Source organism: Dromiciops gliroides, chromosome 1, assembly GCF_019393635.1.
Source record: "Dromiciops gliroides isolate mDroGli1 chromosome 1, mDroGli1.pri, whole genome shotgun sequence".
NCBI lineage: Eukaryota > Metazoa > Chordata > Mammalia > Microbiotheria > Microbiotheriidae > Dromiciops > Dromiciops gliroides.
Window position 1 is genome coordinate 228,644,070 of NC_057861.1, and position 25,329 is coordinate 228,669,398.

At 36.4% G+C, this 25,329-nt stretch overlaps 1 protein-coding gene across 32 annotated transcripts in view; it reads left to right on the forward strand.

The window, feature by feature from the left end:
- The window catches only part of EPB41L3 (erythrocyte membrane protein band 4.1 like 3), a 312,011-nt gene extending 287,665 nt beyond the window's left edge, over positions 1-24,346 (forward strand). For 10 of the 32 annotated variants that reach the window (XM_043978240.1, XM_043978256.1, XM_043978277.1 and 7 more), the window contains 14 exons: positions 2,834-2,887; positions 6,177-6,212; positions 6,378-6,443; positions 6,950-7,141; positions 13,730-13,804; positions 14,217-14,309; positions 15,251-15,985; positions 16,506-16,625; positions 17,393-17,785; positions 18,873-19,004; positions 20,637-20,735; positions 21,411-21,491; positions 21,762-21,878; positions 23,243-24,346. In XM_043978240.1, the coding sequence (XP_043834175.1) occupies positions 2,834-2,887; positions 6,177-6,212; positions 6,378-6,443; positions 6,950-7,141; positions 13,730-13,804; positions 14,217-14,309; positions 15,251-15,985; positions 16,506-16,625; positions 17,393-17,785; positions 18,873-19,004; positions 20,637-20,735; positions 21,411-21,491; positions 21,762-21,872 (2,187 nt within the window). In that variant the 3' untranslated portion in view covers positions 21,873-21,878; positions 23,243-24,346. The remainder of the gene's footprint in view (positions 1-2,833; positions 2,888-6,176; positions 6,213-6,377; positions 6,444-6,949; positions 7,142-13,729; positions 13,805-14,216; positions 14,310-15,250; positions 15,986-16,505; positions 16,626-17,392; positions 17,786-18,872; positions 19,005-20,636; positions 20,736-21,410; positions 21,492-21,761; positions 21,879-23,242) is intronic. The other 22 variants (XM_043978404.1, XM_043978409.1, XM_043978437.1 and 19 more) reach the window with 14 other exon arrangements.
- The last annotated feature ends 983 nt before the right edge of the window (positions 24,347-25,329 follow it).

Here is a 25,329-nt window from a genome sequence, read left to right on the forward strand (position 1 = left end):
TTGAAATATTCATAACCTTCAAATTAAAACCTACAACTGAAGAGTTTCCTTAACCCTCTACTCTTCATAAAACCCTGCCTGGATGAGGAACTCTCTACACATTCCATTGCTCTTCAGTGGCACCAAGTTTGTATTTGGTAATTTATTTGATGTTACCACATTCGTTCCTGAATGTAGTTCTGCTTGTTAGCAGGGTTATGTATTCAAGTAAGAAGCTAAGGGACCCAATATTTAAAGTTTATTCCACACCTTAGACAAAAACAATCAGCATCATGCAATTCACCTACATCATCCATAATGTTTTCTAGATTCCACAAAACTGTAATCAATCATGCCTCAACAGGAGCAGCTAGAGTACATGTCTTCTTATGGTCCTTTTCAGCTCCTTAATTTTCTTATTTGATGTAATCAGCTAATATCCATTATGATGCCTTAAAATCATATCATTGCTCACATTTTAAAGAGTTAATGGTAGGGTCAGCTAGGTGGTGCAGGGGATAGAGCACCGGCCTTGGATTCAGGAGGACCTGAGTTCAAAGCTGGCCTCAGACACTTAACACTTACTAGCTGTGTGATCCTGGGCAAGTCACTTAACCCCAATTGCCTCATTCCCCCCCCCCCCCCCGAAAAAAGTTAATGGTATTTAACAACACATTTTAAAAGTAGATATTTTCATTATACTAAAACTCAGGTTTCTTTTCATCCTGATCCATATCTTCCCATGTACCCAGAATGCATTTAAAAATAAATATTAACTAATGAGTTTCTCTTGTCTTCAGAAAGCTCAGAAAAAGGGAAAGGGACAGATTTCCATGTATGAAGAATTGATTTCGTCAGGAAGGCATATTAGGCTTAGATCAGATCTCAGTACACAAGGAAGAGGAATTTTCCTCCTGTATGGAACTTAGCCCCTTGAGATTCTCCAGTCCAATTTGTGTTGCTAACAAGACACTAAGTATGCAAAATGATCAGAAATCAATTGGTTTAAGAAATTGTACTTTAAGATATACAGACATCATGTTTTATCATGAAAGATCATGTAGCACTCTTATCTTACCCAGTTGATATGTAAATGAAACCTACCAATGGAATAAAATTTCATTAATTTGGGTTCCATTGATTTGGAATTTGTGAAAGTTCTCACAGCCTAGAGTTTTAGTGTATGTACTATTTATGAAAAATTAACTTACTAAACAAATTCATAATGTGAAGAGATTTTGAAGGTAAATATTCATTACCTTCTTAAGAAAAGAAATTTTTTACCTATTCATGAAAGCTTGAGTTCCTTTCAAAGTGTGCCATTTTTTACTAGACTGTTTACTAATCCAGGCTATCCTTTCCCCCAATCACTGCAATTCAATGATATTTTACCATGGTCCTTTCAATTAAATATAAAAAGGGGACCATAGCAATTCACTTATATTTAACTCTAATTATCCTCAGGTTGAGAAATACACATTGGCATTATATCCCACTGACCTAACATTTACTCTACTAAAGTAGCTCTTTGTAAGGTTTCCTTTCATACTTCTAAAGTCATAGAAATTTAGAACTAGTAGATAGCTACTTTTTAGAACTTGGTAGTAAGAAATTGATCTATTCAAAGGTGAATTAAAATATCACTAATTAGGAAATAACTTAGGAAAGAAAAGAAAGTCAGAATACAAAATTTGTGTCTTCTTTGTACTCCCTCTGGAAGTTTAAAAATTAAGGAAGACTCATCAACCTCATGTAGTCCAAACTTTTAGATTGTCCCAGCTTCACTTATTCCATATCCTAGCTGATACTCTGTAGTCATCAATAGTTCTCTTCTTATTATTGGGTAGTTTGTTGTTAAAAGTGATTTAAAAAGACTGTAGATTTCAGTGTAATACAGTAATGCCTGCAGTTTGTTGTCTTCATGAGGAAGTATTCTATCTAAATTGTACTGTTTAAAACTTTGGCACTAAAACTAATTTTAAGCCAGTCTAGAACTTACCAATAAGCCTAACAGTGCATCTAGTTCAATCTAGGTCCAGTTTAGACTGTAGAATGCTGTGCTTTGTTTTTATTGTATCTACTAGATGTTATTTTTCTGCTTTATTTGTATAGTATTTATCAAAATGACATGTTTAAAAATATAGTTCAATATACTTTATATTTTGTAAAAAGCAGAAGCAAATATACATATTTAATCTAGAAAACATCCAATAGCAACTTTCTGTGTCAAGTGAATGACATTTTTGCACGAATGTTATGTATGCTATTGAGTTACTTATACCTGCCTGTAGTAACTAATTGGTAATGCAGACAGCCTAATGGTTCATAAACAAGTGTAAATAATCAAATCTGTATAAATGAGGGGCTGAAAGTCAGGTGACTGTTATAGTAGCTTTTAAAAATATTTTATATTAAATTTCACCTCTCAACTCCAAGTAAGCTTAACATGAAAAGCAACTTTTAATACATTAAACAGAAATATTTAATAGATGTCTCAAGGGTTTAGTTAAAGAAAAAAAATGGGAGGGAAAGGGCAACTTACCTTCCCCAAGATAAAAACCCATTAGAGTATTTTCCCAGACAGTTCAGATTGGCTAAAATAGTCACTAACAATAAAGCACCATGCTTTCTCTACCTTGAGTCTTCCTCTGAGTCTGTTCTGTTGATCAAACCTAGTTATGGTTTTTCTTTTACTCTTGCTTAAAGCTGCATACTATTGGGAAGGTGTAGTGTGTTTCAGGTCACAGTCGTAGAGATGGACCTATTTGAGCTGTGACCCGCCCTGTTTGACAGAATGTGTTTATTTTCTATTCCTGCCTACCTTCTGGACCTTGATTACTTGTGTAATCAATAGACTGACAGTGAACAGACGGATACTGCAGCTGATGGTGAAACCACTGCCACTGAGGTTGGTATAGTAACTACAAGTGCATATGGCGGACAGTTGTCAGCCAAGGCAGTGTAACATAGAATATAACTCTGTCTGTAATGAATAGTTTGGACATCATGCTTATTTTAACACTGTTTTGCCGGTAAATGAAATTAATTTTCACCTGAATCAGGGAATGTAAGATTTAAAAGTAATTATTAACCAAGTATAAAAATCCTAAGAAATGTATGTATGATAGTTAATAAAAGGAACAGTCATGATAGTTTCTTTATACCATCTTTCCTCCTCACCCAAATTTTGCCCTTAAATCTCTCTCTTTCTCTTTCTTTCTCTCTATAGATACATATATGTATATATACATACATATATGTTTAATATATTTAAATGATGCTTTTATTGACTTTTTCAAATCATAAAATCTGATTAAAAAATAAGCTCATAGCAAAGTCATTTGCTTAAAAGGAGGGGAAAGTATATTCCAGTTGTATATGGAAATCCACAATTTATGCTAAGAATTTTACTGCCTAAAAATCCATGTCAGTAGTTCTTCCTTTTTTCCCTAATTAATCACTCTCAGCACACACTTTTTTTTTTTTTCTGGGCAATGAGGGTTAAGTGACTTGCCCAGGGTCACACAGCTAATAAGTATCAAGTATCTGAGGCCAGATTTGAACTCAGGTCCTCCTGAATCCAGGGCCAGTACTTTATCCACTGTGCCACCTGGCTACCCCCTCAGCATACATTTTTTTTTCATAAAAGTATTTTATTATTTTCCAGTTACACGTAGAGATAGTTTTCAGCATTTGTTTTTATAAGATTTCTTGTTTCAAATTTTTCTCCTTCCCCACCCCTCCCCAAGACAGCAAGCAATCTGATCTAGGTTATATATGTACAATCCCATTAAACATATTTCTGCATTAGTCTTGCTGTGAAAGAAGAATCAGAGCAAAAAGAAAGAGCCTCAAAAAACAAAAACAAAAAAATAGAAATAGTATGGTTCAATGTGCATCTAGATTCCATAGTTCTTTTTTTCTGGATTTGGAGAGAATTTTCCATCTTGAGTTCTTTGGAACTATCTTGGACCATTGTATTGCTGAGAAGAGCCAAGTCTATTGCAGTTGATCAACACACAATGCTGTTGATACTGTGTACAATGTTCTCCTGGTTCTGTTCACTTCACTCAGCATCAGTTCATGTAAGTCCTTCCAGGTTTCTCTGAAATCTGCCTGCTCATTGTTTCTTATAGCACAATAGTATTCCATTACATTTATATACCACAACTTGTTCAGCCATTCCCCAATTGATGGGCATCCCCTCAATTTCCAATTCCTTGCCACCACAAAAAGAGCAGCTATAAATATTTTTTGTATATGTGGGTCCTTTTCCCCTTTTTATAATCTCTTTGGGAAAAAGACCCAATAATGGTATTGCTGGGTCAAAGGGTACAGCATATATTTTTAATAAAGTTCTTTCAAAAACCTAAGCAGCCCATATACATCATTCATATTTCCTTTACTTGTTAGAGTATGGCAATCAAATGGATAAAACTTTCATTTCCAGAATTAATATTTTCCATTAAAATGTCATTATATTCTCATAATGGAAAAGTTCCATTTCTAGTAATTTATTAAAACTTTCCTTCATTATGACATATTTGTTTTTTAATCATGCATGCTTTGTCAAGAAATAGATGTGTATATATAAATAAATTGAATTTTCTATTTTAAAAAATCTCATGGTACATTTGTACAATTTCTTGATCTTAGGAGGAATCTGGAACTATTCTAAATAATATCTGAAAGCCACTGTTGATAATGTGGTGAGCCAGCTTGAGAAAGAGAATTCCAGAGAGTAGAGAAAGAGATTTGGTAATCATGACCATGAAAAAAATCTAAATTTAACCTCTCTGAGCCTCGTTTCCTTATCTGTTAAAAAAAAAAAAGTATTATATTACCTACCACAGAGTACGGCTGTGAGAAAAAATACCTGTAAACCTTCAAGTGCCATATAAATGTGAATAGCTATTGAGAAACAAACGTTCAGATATGCTTGAATGTTTGAAAATGATTGAGTTAAGATTAAAGAGAAATAATACAATAAAATCTGTCATATAGATAAGATCAGAGGAAATTTTTTCTATGTGGTTTTTAGAAATTTTTTCCCCTTTAAATTACCAAATGTAATAGAAATACTATAATAGTATTTCTTTTTTGAAATTTTTGAAATTTTTTTTATAATAGTATTTCTTGGTTAATGTATTCCAAATTTTATGTGCACCTGCATATATACATGCATATGTGTACATCCTATAGACATAATGCTCAGCTTTAATTTAATCTGCATCATAGTCACCTTGAGGTTAGGACTACTTCATTTCTGTCTATCCCCATGGTTTCGGCACATAGTAGGTGCTTAATAAATGCTTGTTGAACAGTTTAGCATCATAAATATTGACATTTAAATGACTCTTTAAGGCTTACAAAGTGATATATATATATATACACATATACATATATAAATGTAAATATATAAATTTTATCTTCCCTAAATCCCTATTTTACAGACAACATTTGCTTAAAACCTTTTGAATCATGTGGGTCAGGTGGCATTAACCCCACTTTATTGACAAAGAAACTCAGATTCAGAGAAGTTAAATTATGTATCTAAGGACATAGAAATAAATACTGTACTTTTTCTACTTGTGATCTGGCAGCAATTCAGTATTATCTCATTGTTATATTAATGTAGGTAAATCATACTTGTAATTTTCCTTGCTTGTCTTAATTTTGTGTAATTTATTCTAGAGTTCATCTTGTAAATTGCTGTGCTCGGTCACTTTGAATTCTAAACCTATTCTCCACAGTACTGACTTCCTAGGGTCATGTGATCCTTGAGCATAAGACTGGTTTTGCTTTGCTGTCATTTCATTAATGATACATCAGAGGGTAGTGAACCAGTACCTACAAGAAGCCATTTGGTGTGCTTTAGAAGTTCATCCTGAACTCTTGTGGGACACAACCTTTCAGGCTCTTGCTCTTAGCTTTAACTGTACATGGAGCTGTTTATCATACTTGGAAATCAAGATATTGATGTTTCAAAGGCATGCTTAGAAGAAATGGAAGCCATTGTTCTCTCTTTCCCAGTCACTCTTTTAATGCATGTGTGTGTGTGTATGTGTGTGTGAGTCTTTTATGATGTGAATTCTGCAGTAGAGCTACGGAGCAGGAATATGCAGCTCATCTGTTTCAGGCTTGGAATGATTTGTCTTGGTAAGACTTTATTTTCCACTTTTTCTTGATGCTGACAGTCGGATCAGGAGGAAGATGCAGACCTCAAGGCACAGGTAGAAATGAAAAAGTGAATGTGTACTCTAAGATGTGCTGGTCCAGTCTTTCAGCATGCCATGTAGTTAGTTAGTCTGTTACTGATGTGGTATGTAGGATGATGGCATTTATTCCCTTTGACTATCATGTCCCTTACCTTTCCCTTTCTTCTCCACTTTTTTCAGAATAGTCTGATTAAGCGAATAAAGGGTGAAAATGTGTATATCAAACATAGTAATCTAATGTTAGAGGTTGGTATTGGTATATACCAGTGCATGTATATGTGTGGTGATTCTCAGTGGTCAATCTGTGACTCTCACTATGGTGCATGAAATGTGTTCTCCCACCTGCTAATCACTTAGGTATACCTCTTCAGCTTCCTGTGACCTTCTTTATCCTGTATTAGAGATAGATGCCTTTTTTTTAATATGTGTGTGCCTATGTTTGGATTCTCTTTGATTACTTGCAATCTAGCTCTTCACAATTTACCTTTTAGATATTTTGATTTTTATTTCATCTGAAGTAGATTTCTTCTGTCATTGCCTTTTAAAATACCACATTTTCACCAGTGTGTGTGTGTGTGTGTGTGTGTGTGTGTGGCAGTGTCATGAAAGCTGATGCCTAAGAGCGCTACTTGAAAATTATACTAACCAGATTGTCATTTGAATGCTTATTTTTATTAACAGGCAGGGGAAAAGAGAGAATCAGGGGTAACACGTTGGGTTTTGGTTTCTCTTTCTTTGCTTTTTGTATATAGGAGTTAGATAAAAATCAGGAAGAACTGATGAAACATCAGACCAACATTAGTGAGCTGAAAAGAACCTTTTTAGAGACCTCCACAGAAACTACAGTGACTAATGAATGGGAAAAGAGATTGTCCACATCTCCAGTGCGGCTTGCTATGAGACAGGAGGATGCCCCAATGATTGAACCACTTGTGCCTGAAGAGGTCAGTGATTCATCTTCGTGTTGGAAGTGCCATCCTTTCATGCCTCCTTTGCTTCCACTTATTTGTTCTTCTGCATTGTGGAAAGAGATTTAAGTAGGGTCTGAGTATAGGCTGGTTGAGCTGATTTCACCTGCTGTCTGTTTCATGAATTGAAAACATCCTCCCAGGTTTTTCAACCTGTGGTGCTTCCAGAGGATTAGCTATCTCACTAATTCAAATTTTGCTTTGGGAGCAGATAGTATGTGGAGAGCAAAATAACAAAATAAAAGATAATATATATTTTTAAATTAGACACAATAAAAGCTGGGTGGACTAAAAACTACCTTGAAGAAACCCTTTAATTAAAAAGGAGAAATCCAGAAAATGACAGTGTGATGTGAGATCCTAGTTTTCTTTTGACATGATTTCTTGCTTCTTGTAGCTAAAGAATTCTCTCAAACACTTGAGTATTTTTCCTCAGTTGTTTCAGGGACAGACAACATGAGGTAAAATAAGAGGAAGTCAATAGAAGGACCTAATGGCTTTCTTTGAGAGCACCATTAGATCTTAATCCTAGAGCTGAAAGAAAGCATAAAAGGCATCTAATCTAGCCATCTCATTTTCCAAATGAGGAAACTTTGGTCCACAGGGATTGTTAGTTGCCCAAAGTCACATTAGTATTAAGTGTCAGAGACAGGAGTTGAACCAGGATCCTTTGATATAAGAGGCAATATTCTTTCAACTGGGCTATTTTGCCTTGATCTGAGATGCTGAAAAAACTATGTGGCTTCAGTGATCTGTGGTTAATCATTCTTCAACCAGTTTTCTATTGTAGACATAGATTTCAGGCTTTTCCTGGGAAACCAGTCCAAAATCAATTTTTGAAAGGAGAAAAAAAGTATATTTTGTTTGTAAAAAAATTAATATTTCATCTCATAGGCCTCTCTGAGTACAAAGGAAGGATTTTGGTATTCTTGAATGAATAATAACTTTTGCTTCTACATAGATGTTTAACATGCACATTCCTGTGTCTGTTTCATCTCTTCTTTTTACTCTTCCTCTGTCTCCAAAGAAAAGGTTTTTATGTCGATTTAATATATTTCTGATAATGGCTGCTTTACTATGAAGCAGTGCTCAGCTAAAGGAGGCAGAAAAGATCGGGAAGACTCTTAAGCTGCTTAAAATCATCTCCTGAAGAGTTTTTAACATGTAGTATAGTGATCTTTCCTATAGAAGCTGGTAAAGAATAGCTGTGATTCAGTAGATCCTCATTTGGGACAGCTAGGTGGTGCATTGGATAGAGTACTGGGGTTAGAGTCGGGAAAACACATTTTCCTGAGTTCAAATCTGGCCTCAGACACTTAGTATGTATGACCCTGGGCAAGTCACATAACCTTGTTTTCCTCAGTTTCCTCCTCTGTAAAATGAGCTGGAGAAGGAAATAGTGAACCACACTAGTATTAAGCAACAATACCAGTCTCAATTTTTATATGTGTAATCTTGATTTAACAAGAGTGGTTCCATTACTGAATAACCCTACATTTATAAGTTTTCATCCTTTCTGAAAAGAAAGGAATTATGTCATGACTGCTCTTAATCTAAAAGGTCAATTATATATACATGGTGCAGAGGGGAAGTACTCTGTAAATGTTGAGATGCTATAGAAATGTGAGTTCCTACCGAAGGATTATCAAAGCACCTGCCCTACTATATACTTTCTTTTTAGAAAAACCAAAACACCAACATTTGAGCCTCAAATAAAATCTTTAAAAATTAACATTCTTTTAAATTAATATACTTTTGAATACAACCGTATTTGCATTACCAAGGTAATCACACATGTCAAATATAATCCAAGCTTTCAGGTTCCCAAGGTCTTACCATTGCCCCACAGCTGTTGTTCCTTTAACACATTTTTTTGTTCGACATAACCTGAAAGCCAGAGATTTCTTGGAAAACACTGTATTAAATTACCAAGAGCAATTATAGACTCTATGCTTGCTGATCTTTAAGTGCAAGGTGCACAGCTTCTATCTGAGAGAGTTTAGGCTAAAATTAGGAGAGTGAGTGGAGAGACTTTTAAGGTCTCTTCTATTCTGCTTCTAATTTATTATCTTTTTTGAAGCATGTGAAGGGTTATAATAGGCAGAATTTCTCCACACCTACAAGAAAGAGAATGATAGAAAAATGACTTTAAATTTTGGTGGGTGCTTGGATATTCTAAAAAAAGAATTCCTAGACTAATAATCCCACAGTGCAAGAAGAGGTTCTCAAGGGTAATTGTACAATCTCCTGTCTGGGTCTCTGAGAAGTTCAAGGTTTGATCTCTAGTGAAAAGAACTAAGAATGAACTCTTTGGGGTTCTTCAGTTCCACATTTCTTTCAGGATAATGTGGTGACAGTCAAGTCTAGACTTAATGTGGGGATTTAATGTGAGGAATTAAAAGTTCATGTGTTAAAAATTCTTACCCATTTTTATCATAAAAGTGCTTTTTACGTATCCTGCTCTTTGCTTTTTAAATCAGTTCATTTTTATGGCAAAGCACATTCAAATTGAGAATTAGTAATATTAAATATCAAATATTATACTGATTAATTTTGCTTACTTATAAATTAAAAATAAATTCCCCTATTTAACTTTTAGATGGGGCAGCTAGGTGGCACAGTGGATAAAGCACTGGCCCTGGATTCAGGAGGACCCGAGTTCAAAGCCGGCCTCAGACACTTGACTTACTAGCTGTGTGACCCTGGGCAAGTCACTTAACCCCTAATTGCCTCTCAAAAAAACCCAAAAAAACAAACAAAAAGAAAGAAATACCTTTAGATGATGGGATTTCTCTCCCCCTCCATTCCATTCTCAAAAATAACAGCATCGGGGCAGCTAGATGGAGCAGTGGATAGAGCACAGGCCCTGGAGTCAGGAGTACCTGAGTTCAAATCTGACTTCAGACACTTAACACTTACTAGCTGTGTGACCCTGGGCAAGTCACTTAACCCCAATCTGCCTCACTAAAAAAACAAAAACAAAAAACAGCATCAGGGGCAGCTAGGTAGCGCAGTGGATAAAGCACCGGCCCTGGATTCAGGAGGACCCGAGTTCAAAGCTGGCCTCAGACACTTGACTTACTAGCTGTGTGACCCTGGGCAAGTCACTTAACCCCCATTGCCCGGCCCCCCCAAAAAATTAAAATAACAGCATCAATCATGTCAGTATGCCAAGGTAACTTGGACTCAAGGACTGATTATGTCCCTTTGTCTGCTCCCTTTGTTGAAATCTCTGATAAGATGGCATTTCATAAAAACTGAAAAAAGGCTGCTGATTTTTAGTGTGACATTCTCTTTTTTTATCTATTCGAACCGAATCTTAATGGATCCCAATTGTTTTAGTAAACACTACTGATTTATGAACAATTGAAAAGGGGAAAGGAAATTACAATAAATATCTGTTTAAATAAATGAGCTAATATGATTCAGTCCATTTTGCTAACATTTAACATTTGCATTTACTTGCTAATTTCATTCATTTAAATTTTATAAAGCCTAGTTTCATTTTGCCAGCAGTATATCATGTAGTCAAATTATAAATGTCTTTACTGATAGCAGAAAGGTAGCATGAATAATACGATAATCAGTAATATAAAAAATAGTTTTGCTTTAGAATAAAGTTAAATATATATACTCAAAGAGGGCCAGTCTTATGAATAGGTAGAGTAATACCTATCATATGTATATGGCATGATTTGAAGAGATTCTCCGCACAAGGACCTCTACCAAAAATAGCTCTCCTACCACTTTTCACAATGTCTAAAATTCCAGCAAAGATTTATTTCTTTTAGACTTCTTAAATTGGTAAGTCCCCTGAGAAAGTAATATACTTTAACCTATTATTAGACTAAAGTTACATGGGGACTACTTTCAAACTTGAAGTCTAGCCAAGAAAGAAAGCCCCTTTAGAACAAAATTCAGAATAGGTACCAAGTTTAGGAAGAAGGTCAAAATAGGGAGAAGGCTGTTAAAAGAGAAGACTGTCAAATATAAACAAAAGGATTAGGAATAGAGTTATTACTCTATTACTCATTACTTTCCACATTACCTAGGTTTTGGCTCTGCATGTGTTATTAATCAATCATCAGGCATTTATTAAATGCCTACTGTGTGCCAGGCACTACGTAGGAATACAGAGAGAAAAAAATTATGCAATCCTTACTGTCAAGGAATTTATATTGTCACTTATGCCATAATTCCAGAGATTTCACAGATCAGCCCTCTTTTGGCTTACCCATAATAGCAGATCTAGTTAGAATCTTCTTGCTACAGGGGAGACTTAAAATAGGTAATTCATTCCATTCTTGGATAATACAATGCTGATTGTATTGTTCTATCATATGTCTGTGAATTTTTGCCTAGTTATAAATGAGGACCTAGTCTTCTATAGACAACCCTTAATCAGAAGGAGCAGGTATGTCAATTCACAAAAGCACCTTGGCCCTTAGAATTATTCTTAAATTCTGATTCTTCTATTAATCATCTATGAATAGATTACTGACTAATTAATTGTCTGTTAGAACCACAAATCATGACTCCCAAATTATTGAGCCAGTTCCTAAACCACTGAAAATAAGGCTGAAAGTATGAAGGTGTTGGGTTACCTCATCAAATAGAGATACATGTATGAGTGACTGACAGGATTGAAATATGTGCCTGACAAACACAAATGCTCTTATCCATGAAGCCTTTCCTGATCCGCCTTCCATTCCTAAATCACACATGCCATCCATCTGTAATGATTTTTTTTAATCTCTTATAGCTCACATAGAGCTTTCTTTGCACATCTCTGGCATACTTATATTTTATTTTTGCATTATAATTGTGTATGTAGGTTTCATAAATTGCAGTTAGACTTGTAACTTTTCATAACAGTAGGCACTAGACCACATCTAAGTTTTGTAACTCCCCTACTACCTAGCAAAATGCTCTGAACACAGGTGTTTAATAAATGTTTGTTGAATTTAAATTGACAATACTCAGAAGGCAAAATAAATGTTTAAGCTTATCTGCTTTGTTTAAAAACTATCTATCTCTTTTTTACCCCCATTATCTTGGGTAATTAATTTGACTACATTTAGGGTTCATATTTTACAATCTAGACCCCTTTCCTCCAACTTACTACCCTTACATATACATGTGTATATATACATGTGCATGCATACTTATACATTCATGATTTTACCTTATGGTAAATACCAGGATTTTCTGAGGACCATGTTTACCTTTTGTTTTTAGCCATCATAGTCACTTCAATGAGTGGTACATGATGCTTTTAAAACTTCTCTGTGTCTACCAGCATAACTCTGGGGGGGAAAATGTCTTAATTTTGACCTCTCCTCCCTGTTTTATGATTTGTGTTAGATAAAGAGACATTGATTGAAAAGATAAAATCCATGTTGAATGGGGTTGCTTTTTATCCTTTTAAACATAAAATAATCCCCAAACAGAATGACTAAAAATCTTCTTAGAAAATGTAATTATAAACTATTTTATGAGATATCTTATCTGTTTTCTAAGATTACCATGTTTGAGCAATTACTGTCTGCTCGTCTTTGTCCAAGAAGTCTTTGAATTAGCATGAAACACAATTTTCACTATATTCACTATATCATTCAAAGACCAAATAAACCTTGTCAGTTTCAAGTATTTGCTTTAAATCTTTATGAGAAAGTAAAGATAGGAAGAGAGGTATAATTTTTTTGTTAAAAATTAATGACATAAAACTGCTTCTCAGGACATAAATATTCTGTCTAGCAACAAGCAAACTGGCTTAACAAGTAGATCTGAGGAATTTGTTAATTTTTAATTTTTTTTTAAAAATGTTACTCTACTTTGGACATTTTTCTTCTTGTGCTTATTGACTTTTCTGTTAACTACTTTTGTAAAATTAATATCTAAATGTTATTGAAAATGGCAGAGAGCCATTTGCACATTCAAAAAGGTAGAAATGGGTGGGGGCAGGAGGCCACTAGGTGGCACAGTGGATAAAGCACTGGCCCTGGATTCAGGAGGACCTGAGTTCAAATATGACCTCAGACCCTTGACACTTATTAACTGTGTGACCCAGGGCAAGTCACTTAACCCTCCTTGCCCCATAAAAACAAAACAAAACAAGAAATGGATGGGGGGGGGACTTGAACATAAAAAGTATATGTAGGGGGCAGCTAGGTAGCATAGGGGATAAAGCCCCAGCCCTGGATTCAGGAAGACCTGAGTTCAAATCTGGCTTCAGACACTTGACACACACTAGCTGTGTGTCCCTGGGCAAGTCACTTAACCCTCATTGCCCCACAAAAAATAAAAATAAAAAGTATATATATATTTACTGTTCCATCAAAGGAGCAAGAACAAAACTATTTACTTGGAAATTATCATCAAATTTCTTTTTATTTTCTCTTTGGTTCTTCAGATTGATTAGCACCATAAATAATCTGCTTCTGCTGGAGAAATGCATGAATACTAGATAAGCATTTATATTGCAAAATATAAGAACTCTCTTCCTAACTTTCCTTTTTTGGAAACTGTTCCCCCTCTCCAACCCAACCCCCTTTATTCAAACAGACCAAAGAAGAAAGAGAAATATCTGAAAAAATTATATTTTTGCAGCAGGGAAGTTCTTCATTCCTTGAGTCTCAGGTAAAAAACAAACATATAGGAATTTTCAAGATGGAATTGCTTTGGCACACATAAGTTTCATAAGAATTAGTCTTTAGTTTTCATTTTCCTTGCAAAAGTTACCATATTTTAAAATGAAGGTAGGTGTACTATTTTCTGTTTGGATTCTGGGGGAGGGGACTTAGGGTAGCCTTTAACCATTGTGATTAGTAGATGTCAGTCTTTTCTTTCTTGATGCCTTCTACCCTTAGGTGAGTGTATATCTGTGTTTTTGATGTACCAAGCATGTATTTTTTCAGTCACTATGTTGTTGAAGACTTTTACTTTCTCCCTTTGACTGATTTATATTTCCTTTGTGGTATTCCATTAACTCAGATGATCTCGACTGATAATGACAGTTCTGAATTCTTATTGGTTTTTCCATTATCCAAAGGAATTAAAGAAGCTGCAGGAAAGAGATTCTGCTGGCACTATGGTTTCTTCTCATCAGATCATTTTGCAGAAAACTGTCCCATCAACCCTAGAGGTTATTTTTCAGTTCCTTAAACCATTACCAACACATAGATAAGTATGATTCATATGTATACACATACACAAATACATATACATACATACATGTTAATATTTTAATTAGATTCCTAGGTTCATGCTTTGGTTTGTGGTAAATGTGAAATTAGATGCAATATTAATAGCACACTGCTTATAAAGTTTTTTAGCTGCCTTATCACATCTTGTTAGTCTTCTGCTTTCATAGAGAGGTTTATGGTAAGAGGTTTGGCTTCTTCATAACGTTGAGGTGAATGGATGAAAAATGGTCATATATTAGCCATATTAGTCGACCACATATTAGCCAAAATGGGGAAAAGTTGAAAGTTACATGGTCACTATTTTTAAGAGATTTTAACCATGTACAAAAAGAGAATATATTTAATTATAGAACATCTTTGAGACTACAACTTGATCCCAGAAGGACAGAGAGATTGTAGGATTCGACACCTTTTCCTCCAAACTTTGTGAGATTTTTGCAATTACTTAAAAGGGGCAAAAAGAAAGCATTGGGACGTCTTCTAGCATATTTTTAGCTGTGAAAAGGCATCCTTTGATTTTCTCATGCTAGTCTAAAAAGCACATATAAAAACTGTAAATAATGCAATGTGTTCCTGTGCCATAGAATGCCTGACTGTTTAGCACAAAAAGCCTATCTGCCTTCATTCATACTTCACATTAGATGTTTAAGGGTTGGAGCATCAAAGAGTGCCATGTCATTTACAGTTAGTAATTCTCACCTGAAAGGAGTTCTCAAGCAAAACTTTCAGATGGCACTGTTGCCCCCTGCCATTTTGTGGCACCCCAGAAGTGAGCATAGTTCTGTGTCTTCAAACAACCCCTCTAGTTTTCTTAAAGGATTCTTATTTGAAAAACTGGAGAAACAGACATTCTAATTTTGCTTTTATATATCAAATATAGGGCACAGAGGATTGGGTTATTGTAGACAAAATACCTACTGAGGTAGTTGATGGTGATTCAAAAAGAATTGTCACTTACAAAGTGGTGACCGTGAGCAGCAAAACTGGTGACATCCCTGCTGACGTTTTAAAATCCAGCACCATTGAAATGCAGAGTTTTGATGACTTAACACGGGAACTGCAATGGAAAGAAGAGAGCAAACAGAAAACATACACTTTAGGAAAATCTTACGATACCGTCTCGGGAAAAATTGTGACCATGACAGGGAAAGCTAAAGAGGGTGAAAAAACAGGGGAGCCCTCCACACTTGAAGCCCTTCAGAAATTTGAGAGAGGGATGACAGAATCTGTGAAAATCATTCCTGTAATGACAGAATATGAGGTCCTAGAAGCCATCTCAGATGACAAGGCCAGGAGAGGATCTGAGGTGCAGATCGTGAAAAGGAAATTGTCAGAATCTCTGGCCCCCATAAAAGAAGCTGAATCCCGACTGCCAAGTCCAGATGAAGAAAGTCTGAAGAAAGCCCAGAAGCTGGAAAAGAATTTGGAATTACGTACTGGCCTAGGACGTACACAGTCTACTGGGATAGAACAAGCACCAGACAGTGAAGCTTTAAAGGCGGGGTTCTTTGCTCGAAAAGAAAAAGGCCCTTCTGAATGGAGATACTCCTGGGAGCCAGGCTTCACCGTTGCTACCGCTCATTATGTCACTGATTCATCGGCATCCCGAGTGGTGGTAACCAGCGACTCTTATATGTCCTGTCATTTAAAGATTAAAGCATGGCTTTTTGGGGAGCCATACCCTTCTGCCCTGAACCTTTCAGTTTCTCTTGCTACTTGGCTTTATGTTGACAACAGCCAACCCAGCTTGTTTATTTTTTTCATCATTAAATAAGGACAGCAGTCCAATGTAGACATTCAGCCTTGCACTTTTATTTCAGATTCCCTGTAACTAAAGTGTAATAGTGCTGCTGTGGCTTGCAAAGAAAATGGGGAGAAAAAGGTCTGCTTAAACTGGCAAAATCCCAATCCTAATAACTCTGCTTCTTAAGAAAAAAAAAAAAAAAAGCTTAGACTCACTACAGATTTGTGCTGTTTTATTTCCCTTTTCTGTTCCTGACCTCGGTCTCTCAGATTCTTCCTTTCCTTCCTCCCTTTCCCTCTGGTCTATGGCTTTGTTAAAATAACATGTATGAATGCGTTTGTGGGCGATTGCTCTGTCCTGTGTTTGACTCTACATTTCTTTGTTTATTCAGACTAAGTCTACTGGCGAAAAGATCTTGGATGGCTCAGATATCTTCACTTTAATAGACTCTGCAAGAAAACCCACAGAGTTCATAGGAGGGGTTACTACTTCTTCACAAAACTGGGTTCAGGTGGTCATTTGCTTTCCTTTTTGGCTTTTCTGGCTATCCCCATTTATGTTTTCTGCTTTGTGTCCTTCTTGCTGTGTATATATCTATGTACATGCAGACATGTGGCTTTACACACACATATGTGCATATAGGAATATACCTATATGACTTTGCACATGTGTATATACATATACACAAGTGTGTCTGTGCGTGTATAGACATGTATGTGGCATACACATATACATGTGTGTGCCTCCACGCATGTATGTGTGTGTGTACACAAGCTGCTTGGCTCTAAAAATACTTTCAGAATATCTTAGGTTATTTTTCTAGCATATTTATTATATATATCATTATATTATTATTATTATGCCTATAGTGTGCCTTTCATTCCTCACCAATAAAGTAGAAAAAAAAGTTCATAAAGCTTTCACACTGTGAATCTCTGCAGCATTTATTTTTATTTTGTTTTACTTGGCTTAGCACCCAACCCTAGACTATTGATATCAATGTGGATATGCTGTAACATTTTTATTTTCATGTATGTGGTTTTTTTATATTGCATTTTGTTCTTCTGTTGCCCATATTTTGAGGTAATAGCCTAGATTTCTGTTGGGGGCTAAAACAGACTTTGGAAGAGGAGAGGAAAGGTGGTTAAGTTGGGGATGATTCTTTTTTAATACTTATTTCCAGTTTTTAGCCTTTAACATAAACATAAGGCAACTGGGTAAGTGGCTTGTTTGGTTTTTTGTTTGTTTTTGAAGACACCATAATCTTTCCCCCTACAGAAAACAGAAACCAAGACGGAGCCCAGTGAAATACAGAAAGAATCCAGCGAGCCACACCCGCAGCTTAGCGCAGAGAAGGTTGTTCAGCAAACGGTGGTGGTGGAGGAGAGACGTGTGATGAATGTGCATGCAAGTGGGGATGGTTCTAACCTGGCTGGAACTCATTTGGATGCTGCAGCTCAGGCAGTATCTGCTGTGGCTTCTAATGTTCCCGGGAAGGCGGGTTCTGCTCTGACTGAGGGGGCTAAAGAGGAGAAAAGGGAGGAGGAGGAGGAGGCTGATAAAGCTGTAATCAAACAGGAAGAGATTGCCACTGTTTCTCACGAGCGAGAGGAGGAGCAGACTGCAAGATCCCTCATTTCGGAATCATTGGAATCCAAACCTCATTTTGAGGTAACTAATGGTTGATGGTCCTTTCTATGCTAAAGGCAAACTGATGGCTTCTGTCCTGAAATTGTTTCCTCAAGAGAGTAAAAATACGCACATGGACTTCAGTCTGGTTCTCTCTTTTCAAAGAGCAGTTTGTTTCTCCTCTTATTTCCTTCTTGCATGACAGTTATGGGGCTCATGGCTGGTTTCCATCTTTGGCAACGTGTGATATGGTGATGTGGAAAGAAGCCTGAAGTCGAGTCAGGAGACCTGGGATCTAGTCCTGCCCCAGTCACTTAGCTAGCTTTGTAACCATGAAACAGTCACTTCACCACTCTGAGATGTTTCCATGTCTGTAAAATGTGGCCAACAATAATTGCCCTACCTATCTCATGACAGCAAGATCATTGTGAGGAAGCCCTTTGTAAAGTACTATGGAAAAGTCAGGTGTTACTGGTAGTCACCTAGAGAAAGGATTCCAAGGAGCTATGGCATCTCACTCTTTTGTAATTCATGAAATTGGCAATGGGGGGATAAAAGATAGAATCCATCCAAAAAAAATTAGATCAATTAATAGGTCTTTCTTTTCTTTTTTATATATTTATTTGGAAGAATCCAGAAATGTATGTTCCCATGTGTTGAATGCCAAAAATTATAGTAAACAATTATTCCTTCAACTTTGTCCTCACAGAGAAGAACCCCTGTTGGGATTAATGAATTGGCTGTTGACTTCTTACCCTACATCCAAGGGAAAAAAAATAATAGATAACAGGATTGTGTTATTAGTCTATATAATGAGACTATAGGATGGGAAGGAGAAGAAAAATCACTAGAAATTTTTCCCCCAAATTCCTTCACCTGGAACATTTTAACAAATGTAAAGAATGCTTTGGAATTCCAGGAGATTCTATTGTCCTCTGTGTGTGTGTGTGTGTGTGTGTGCGCGCGCGCGCGCGCGCGCGCGCCTCATTTCTTCCTTACTCCCCATGTAATGCAACATATGTATATTCCACACTAATGTAATGCTTCCATCATTTAAAAAAAATGAACAAAAAAAGAATTGTGTCTCTAAACTATAATAATCACTGTTCCCTGTTTCCCATGGACACAGTCACAATCTGTGAAGACAGAAACGATCAGTTTTGGCAGTGTCTCCCCCGGGGGAATAAAGCTGGAAATTTCGACTAAAGAAGTGCCCGTAGTTCATACAGAAACAAAAACCATAACATATGAATCATCACAGGTAAGACATATGATAGAGGCCAAGCCATTCTTACTTTTCTCTAATTTACTCTTACTGTGTTTTAGCATGAATTTAAGATGAACTATTTTTGTGAATTTGATTTTCAGTTAATGACAGCTGGAAAGCTGTCATTAGATATAATCAATAGATACTGACAGACTTTTAAAAAATTCTTATTCAAGATATTGAATAAGATATTGAAGATCATAAAGTCTGTGGCTATAACAGTTAGACCTGTCTGACCTTCTGGAACTCAAGTAGGCCTTTGAGCATGACACAGGCAGCATGGCCTTAGTAATCACAAATAGGATACTAGAGTAGTGGCATTGAACATTGGACTTGGAGTCATAGTATGATCACATTAGATAGGAGAAGGGACTACAGAAATTATCTAGTACCACCACATCGTTTATAGATGATGACAATGGCATGGAAAGGAAGTCATACATGAAAAAAAGTCCCTTCTCTAATATATGGGTGAGTGGTCATTCTGCCTCTGCTTGAAGACCTCCAAGGAGGGGAAGACTTCTTGAGGGCAGCCCACTCTACTTTTAGACCATTCTAATTGTTAGGGATTTTTTTTTTTTCCTGAAATCAACCTCAAACTGACTTCTCCACCACTTTCAACCATCGCTACTGGTTCTGACCTCTGGGGCCAAATAGAACAGTTCCTCTTCCACATGACAGCTTTTGAAATACTTGAAGATAGTGATCATGTACTCCGAGTTTTCTCTTCTATGGACTAAAAATGCCCACTTCCTTTTCTTTAACTCTCATATGATATGAACTCAGCACCATTCACCATTATGTTTATTCCCCTTTGGAAAATCTCTAGCTTCTCCATTTCCAATGACTTATCCAAAGTTATATAGTTCATGTGTTGCAAAGGCAGGATTTGAACCCAGGTCGTTTTTACTCTGGACCAATGTGTTTTCTGTTAGACCAGAGAATTGGAGTTCAAATCACAGATGTGCCATTTTCTGTCAGTATGACCTGAGTCATCAGTTTCATCATCTATAAGATTGGGATGTTGGACTAGATCAAAGACTTTATGTTTAGGGTCTGTGAACTTTCTTTAAAACATCTGATAACTAATATAATTGGTTTCCTTTATAATCTTGTGTATTTTATCTATTTAAAAACATTATTCTGTGAAAGGTTCTCTAGGCTTCACCAGACTGCCATACGGGTCTGTCACACAGAAAAAGGTTAAGAACCTTAGTAGTAAGCTCTTTGATCTTGGTATAGAGTATCCTTTCCTCAATATGTTTTGAGACTAAAAAATAAACCTCTGCTGTCTAAAGAAGATGGAGGAAAAGATAAGAATTTTCCTCTCCTCGGGTCTCTAAATCTCTAGTCGTTTCCAAATATTTACAGGAGTGTTTATTTCTGTAGGGCAGATAAAATTGTTAAAAAATATTTTTCAGGGGCAGCTAGGTGGCACAGTGGATAGAGCACCGGCCCTGGAGTCAGGAGTACCTGAGTTCAAATCCGGCCTCAGACACTTAACACTTACTAGCTGTGTGACCCTGGGCAAGTCACTTAACCCCAATTGCCTCACTAAAAAAAAAAAAAAAAAAAACTTTCATTAACTTAGGGTGTGTTTTTTTTCTCCTCCCCTTTGTGGGGTAGGTTGATTCCAGTGCTGATACTGAGCCAGGTGTATTGATGAGTGCACAAACAATCACATCAGAAACAACCAGTACTACAACCACCACACACATCACCAAAGTAAGTGAAAGACCAAAAAAAGGTTCATTTCTTGGAGTAGGAAGGAGAGTAAACACACCCCGACCCCCCAAACAAACAAACAAACAACAACAAAATACCTTTTTTGAAGATGGAACTTAAGTTCAGTGAATTTTAAAAAATTCTTTCCAATGTCTAGAGCTCTCTCCCATTATATACTACTGTATCAAGAATAAAATGTATCAGGACTGGCCCTGGAGTCAGGAGTACCTGAGTTCAAATCTGGCCTCGGACACTTAACACTTACTAGCTGTGTGACCCTGGGCAAGTCACTTAACCCCAATTGCCTCACTAAAAAAAAAAAAAAGAATAAATTGTATCACCTCCTCTTGAATAGTCATTGAATGTCTCTTCTATGCTAGGGTTCATAAAGCAGACACTGTCCTCGTGTAATTTAGCACTTTGTTCCATTCCTTATATGTTCTAGATATTCATGAAATATTTGCAATTCTTAAATCTGTCTCCGGTCCCTAGCTTATCCTCAGTTCTAATCCTAACATTTTAAAATCTTTTCAGTAATATCTTTCATTTTTCATAAAGAACAAACTATGTTAAACTATTCTCTCAGCATTTTCTAATTTTTTTTTCCTCCAGGAAAAAAAAAAAAGTATTCTTTTCATGACTAAATTTATAAAGTGTGCCTTTTTTTCCTTTTAGACTGTGAAAGGAGGCATTTCAGAGACAAGAATTGAAAAGCGAATAGTCATCACAGGAGATGCAGACATTGACCACGACCAGGTAGCGTGCATATGCTAGAAAATACCCGAGCAGAGGACCAGAAAGAGACTTGATAGCCCTAATAGTTACAGTACTATTTCTTCTGGCATGTTCTCTGAAAAAAAAAATTGATTGGATAAATTTTTCCAAGAATGATGGCATAATTCATATCTAAGTCATTTTTCCTCATTTGTAAATTGTGTAAAAATCTCATGAATCTTCACCTGGCTACTGATCATGCATGTTCCACCTCCTTTTTGTTTTTGCCCTTCTGTGGTCTCCCGGGGATAGGCGCTGGCTCAGGCAATTAAAGAAGCCAAAGAGCAGCACCCTGACATGTCAGTGACCAAAGTAGTGGTACATAAAGAGACAGAGATCACACCAGAAGATGGAGAGGACTGACCCCAGGTAAGAGGCAGAGATCACTGTCCTAGGCTCTGCCTAGGCTGGCATGTGGCACAGGGCACTTCCCTTTCATTCTTCACCTTAACCCACCTCTCTTTTCTTGTTTCTCTCACTGGCATTTCTAATGGTTGATACCAAGAATATGAAGGACTTCTCATTCGGGGGTGCTGGTTTAATTCAGATCTGTACATTCTTTATTTGTTTCTTCATAGTCTGAGGCCTAGCTTTTACTGCCAGTTAAAGAATCAAGAAGAGAACAAACAGCTTTGACTTGGGTGATCTGGCTGGCCATTCCATGTTATCCATGCTTTAATGCGCTCTTTTCATTAACCTAAATTTGAACTGTCAAAATCAGTTTTGTCCTATCGTGCCACCTAATCAGAACAAAGGCCATTTTTGTTCTGAAAGGTGCAATTTGTATGTTGTAAATACTGAGGAAACAAAGTGCTCCCATTTCTCTGTTTGATGGCAAAATTTCCTGAATGTAGACTTCCCCTCCAAACTTGTTTTGGTTCTGGCTCAGGTTGTATCTTAGTTTATATCTGAAAGCCTGAGAGGGTTTGGTTTTTTGGCTGGGGTTTTTTTTTTTTTTTGGTTGGTTGGTTGTCTGTTTGGGGTTTTGTTTTGTTTTATTTGTTCTTGTTTTTGTTTTGCAGTTTGGATGCCTTCTTTCTCTTGAATATTTCAGAATTGTGTGTGTATGTATGTATGTGTGTGTATGGTATAGTATAGCACAGCATTGTGTCTCAGAATGAGGCAGCAATGCAGCCTTTTTGCGATGACTCTCCTTCAAAATAGCATGTCTATCTAGCTTTTTTTTGGTGAGCATCATAACTAGACTGTATCTTCTGTATGTGCGCAAATTTGTCATGCATACTAACCTGCTCTGCGAGAGCCCTCAATGCCTTGCTTTGAATGCCGAATGTAACAGCTGAGCTGCTTCTAAAGTTTGTTTGGGATAATGGCCTCCAGACTGTGGAAAAACATCTTACAAACATAAAGTGTATATTTATGTTCTCTAGCATTGGTATAAGAAACATAGTGTGATGAGTGACATCTCTTTTAAAAAATTATTTTCCTGCTTCGGAAAAAAAAAGAAATCTAAAGATCACTATATTCAGACTACTAATTTATTTTGGACGATGGAAACAGGCCTTCTGGAGTGAGTACAGCCACTTGAGTGGCATTGCATCAATTCTTTAAGAGAAAACATATCATAAGCAGTTACATGTACTGTAATGATATGGTTATCTGTTGGCAGAGGAAGCGTTTAACCTGAGAGACATTTCTCTTGCAAACCCCCATTGGAGTGAATCACTCCAATGACTTCAAATAAATAATTAACTCATCAAATCTCTTTCCTGCAGGAATAAATTAGCTTGCATATGAATCCAGTCATGCACACCATTAGGAACACCAGAGCCTATATGGAGTCCCCGTTCTAACCCGACTGACTGACTTGTATCTGTCCGTGGAAAATTTCAGTCCAGAAGAATTGATCTTGACTATTAATAAAGACACTGGCAGAGAGATCTTCCCATAATAGAGCAATCCGATTCAGCATCAGTAAACCGATATTGCATGAAGCAACGATAAAATTGCAAAAGAGCAACATTTTTAATTTTTACAAACTGTCTAAGTTTTCAGCTATACCTGCACGTTCATAACCAACAATATAAACAGTGATCTCATGTAACACATAAACAATTCATGCCTTTCACAGTTTATTATTAAAGTCTAAACAAAATGATAATTTGTTAGGTGGCAAAAACTTTTTTGTTTACAAATTAAATTAAAATTACCCTCAAATGCTAGAAGCTGTATAGGTACGGTGTATAATGTTTTATCACACGTTAGATGTGCCAATAACACAGTTTATTCAGTAAACAACTTGAATCTTGTTCTTGTTTCATCTGGTTTTATTATTATTATTATTATTATTCCCCTATAAAATGATGAATCCCTAATCCTATGGAAATATTTAATGCTTAAAAAATGTACTTTGTATATCTGATTTAATACCTTATGAGGTAGTCATGATATTAGTATTTCTACTTGATTTTCTTTCTGTTGTCTACCTTGTTCTGCATTAAATCCAGAAAGCTTCCGTTTACCTTTCACAAGTCCTAAATCTATAAATTGTCATTATTTTGAGGAAATGTGTGCTTTCCTTATATTACAAAATTATTACTCTGTAATAACCCTATTGTTTTTTATTGATTTTTTTTCCTTATGTTATTTGAGAAAAAAACAAAAACGTGTTGCATTTCAAAACCTGGTCAACATTTATAATCTAGTTCAGAGCCAAGCCTTAAACTGTACAGAACTTCCACTGTAAACTATGAGTGTTCAGTTATAAATATCCATTGAAGAGTTCTATTCTCCATCACACTGTCAACTGCATCACAACACATGGTGAATGTATGTTTCTGCATAGTGAAATAAAAGTGGTAAATGCATTCAAAACTGTATCGTTCTGTGTCTAAGAATCTTAATATTGTCTATGTCTAATATGAGGACAGGAATTGCATGACATCAAAGGCCTCATTCATCTACATGATATAGGTGTCTTGTCTTTCAACAGACCACACTATAGCACTCACACCATTTTAGGTATTGTGGTGGGGGCTGGAGGGGTGGGGAAGAGTGGAAATGGAATGCAAAGCATGAAAATACTCTCATTGCAAGGTTTGTTAAAGGTGCTCTGCAAAAGCATGTTCACCCATTTTGTTTTCTGTGTAGCCTCTTACTTAAATTTGAAAAAAAATCTGCCATGGAATCTCACTTTCCAATGCTGAGTGAAGAAAGCTGAGGCAGCTCTAGAATAATTTTTTCAGGGGGAGTGAGAAGGCCTTCGGGAAAAGAAAGGGGTCTACTCTTTTCCCTTTTCATCAGCTTCCTAACTAAACAAATGGAAGTGACATATACTCTGCACCCGTTGCATTCAACATGTTTCCACAGATTGTTCTCTATTGTATGACTATAGGGTAAACCCTTCCTTAGTGCATCTACTCCCATGCCGGTGGCTGTTTTAAATAGCGCTAACCTTATGCCTTTACTTTTTGCTTTGCCCTGTCATTAGAAATTTTAAATTACCATGCCCAAAGCAAAGGACACCTTTTGAAGAAAAGTTGTATTAAGCCACATGTGTTGATTATACATAGGATAGGATTTATGTAACCCTCTTCCAGAGACCAGATACCATCAGGAGGTGATTGGCTTCTGGTCCATGAGAATTTCCAGTCTCTTATGAATGCCATTGAGGAATTGAGTCATCATAAATGCAATTGTGAACACTAGAAGATTCTAGTCTGATAAAATCAGCACTGGACCTGTGGGAAACATCACATTACTTCCCAAGGACTACCTGCATGGAGATCTGTCCCATCTGTGCTCATAAAGATGTTGCCATTTTTAAACCCCATTGTGGCATTCTTGTCTTCATTTGTCTCTG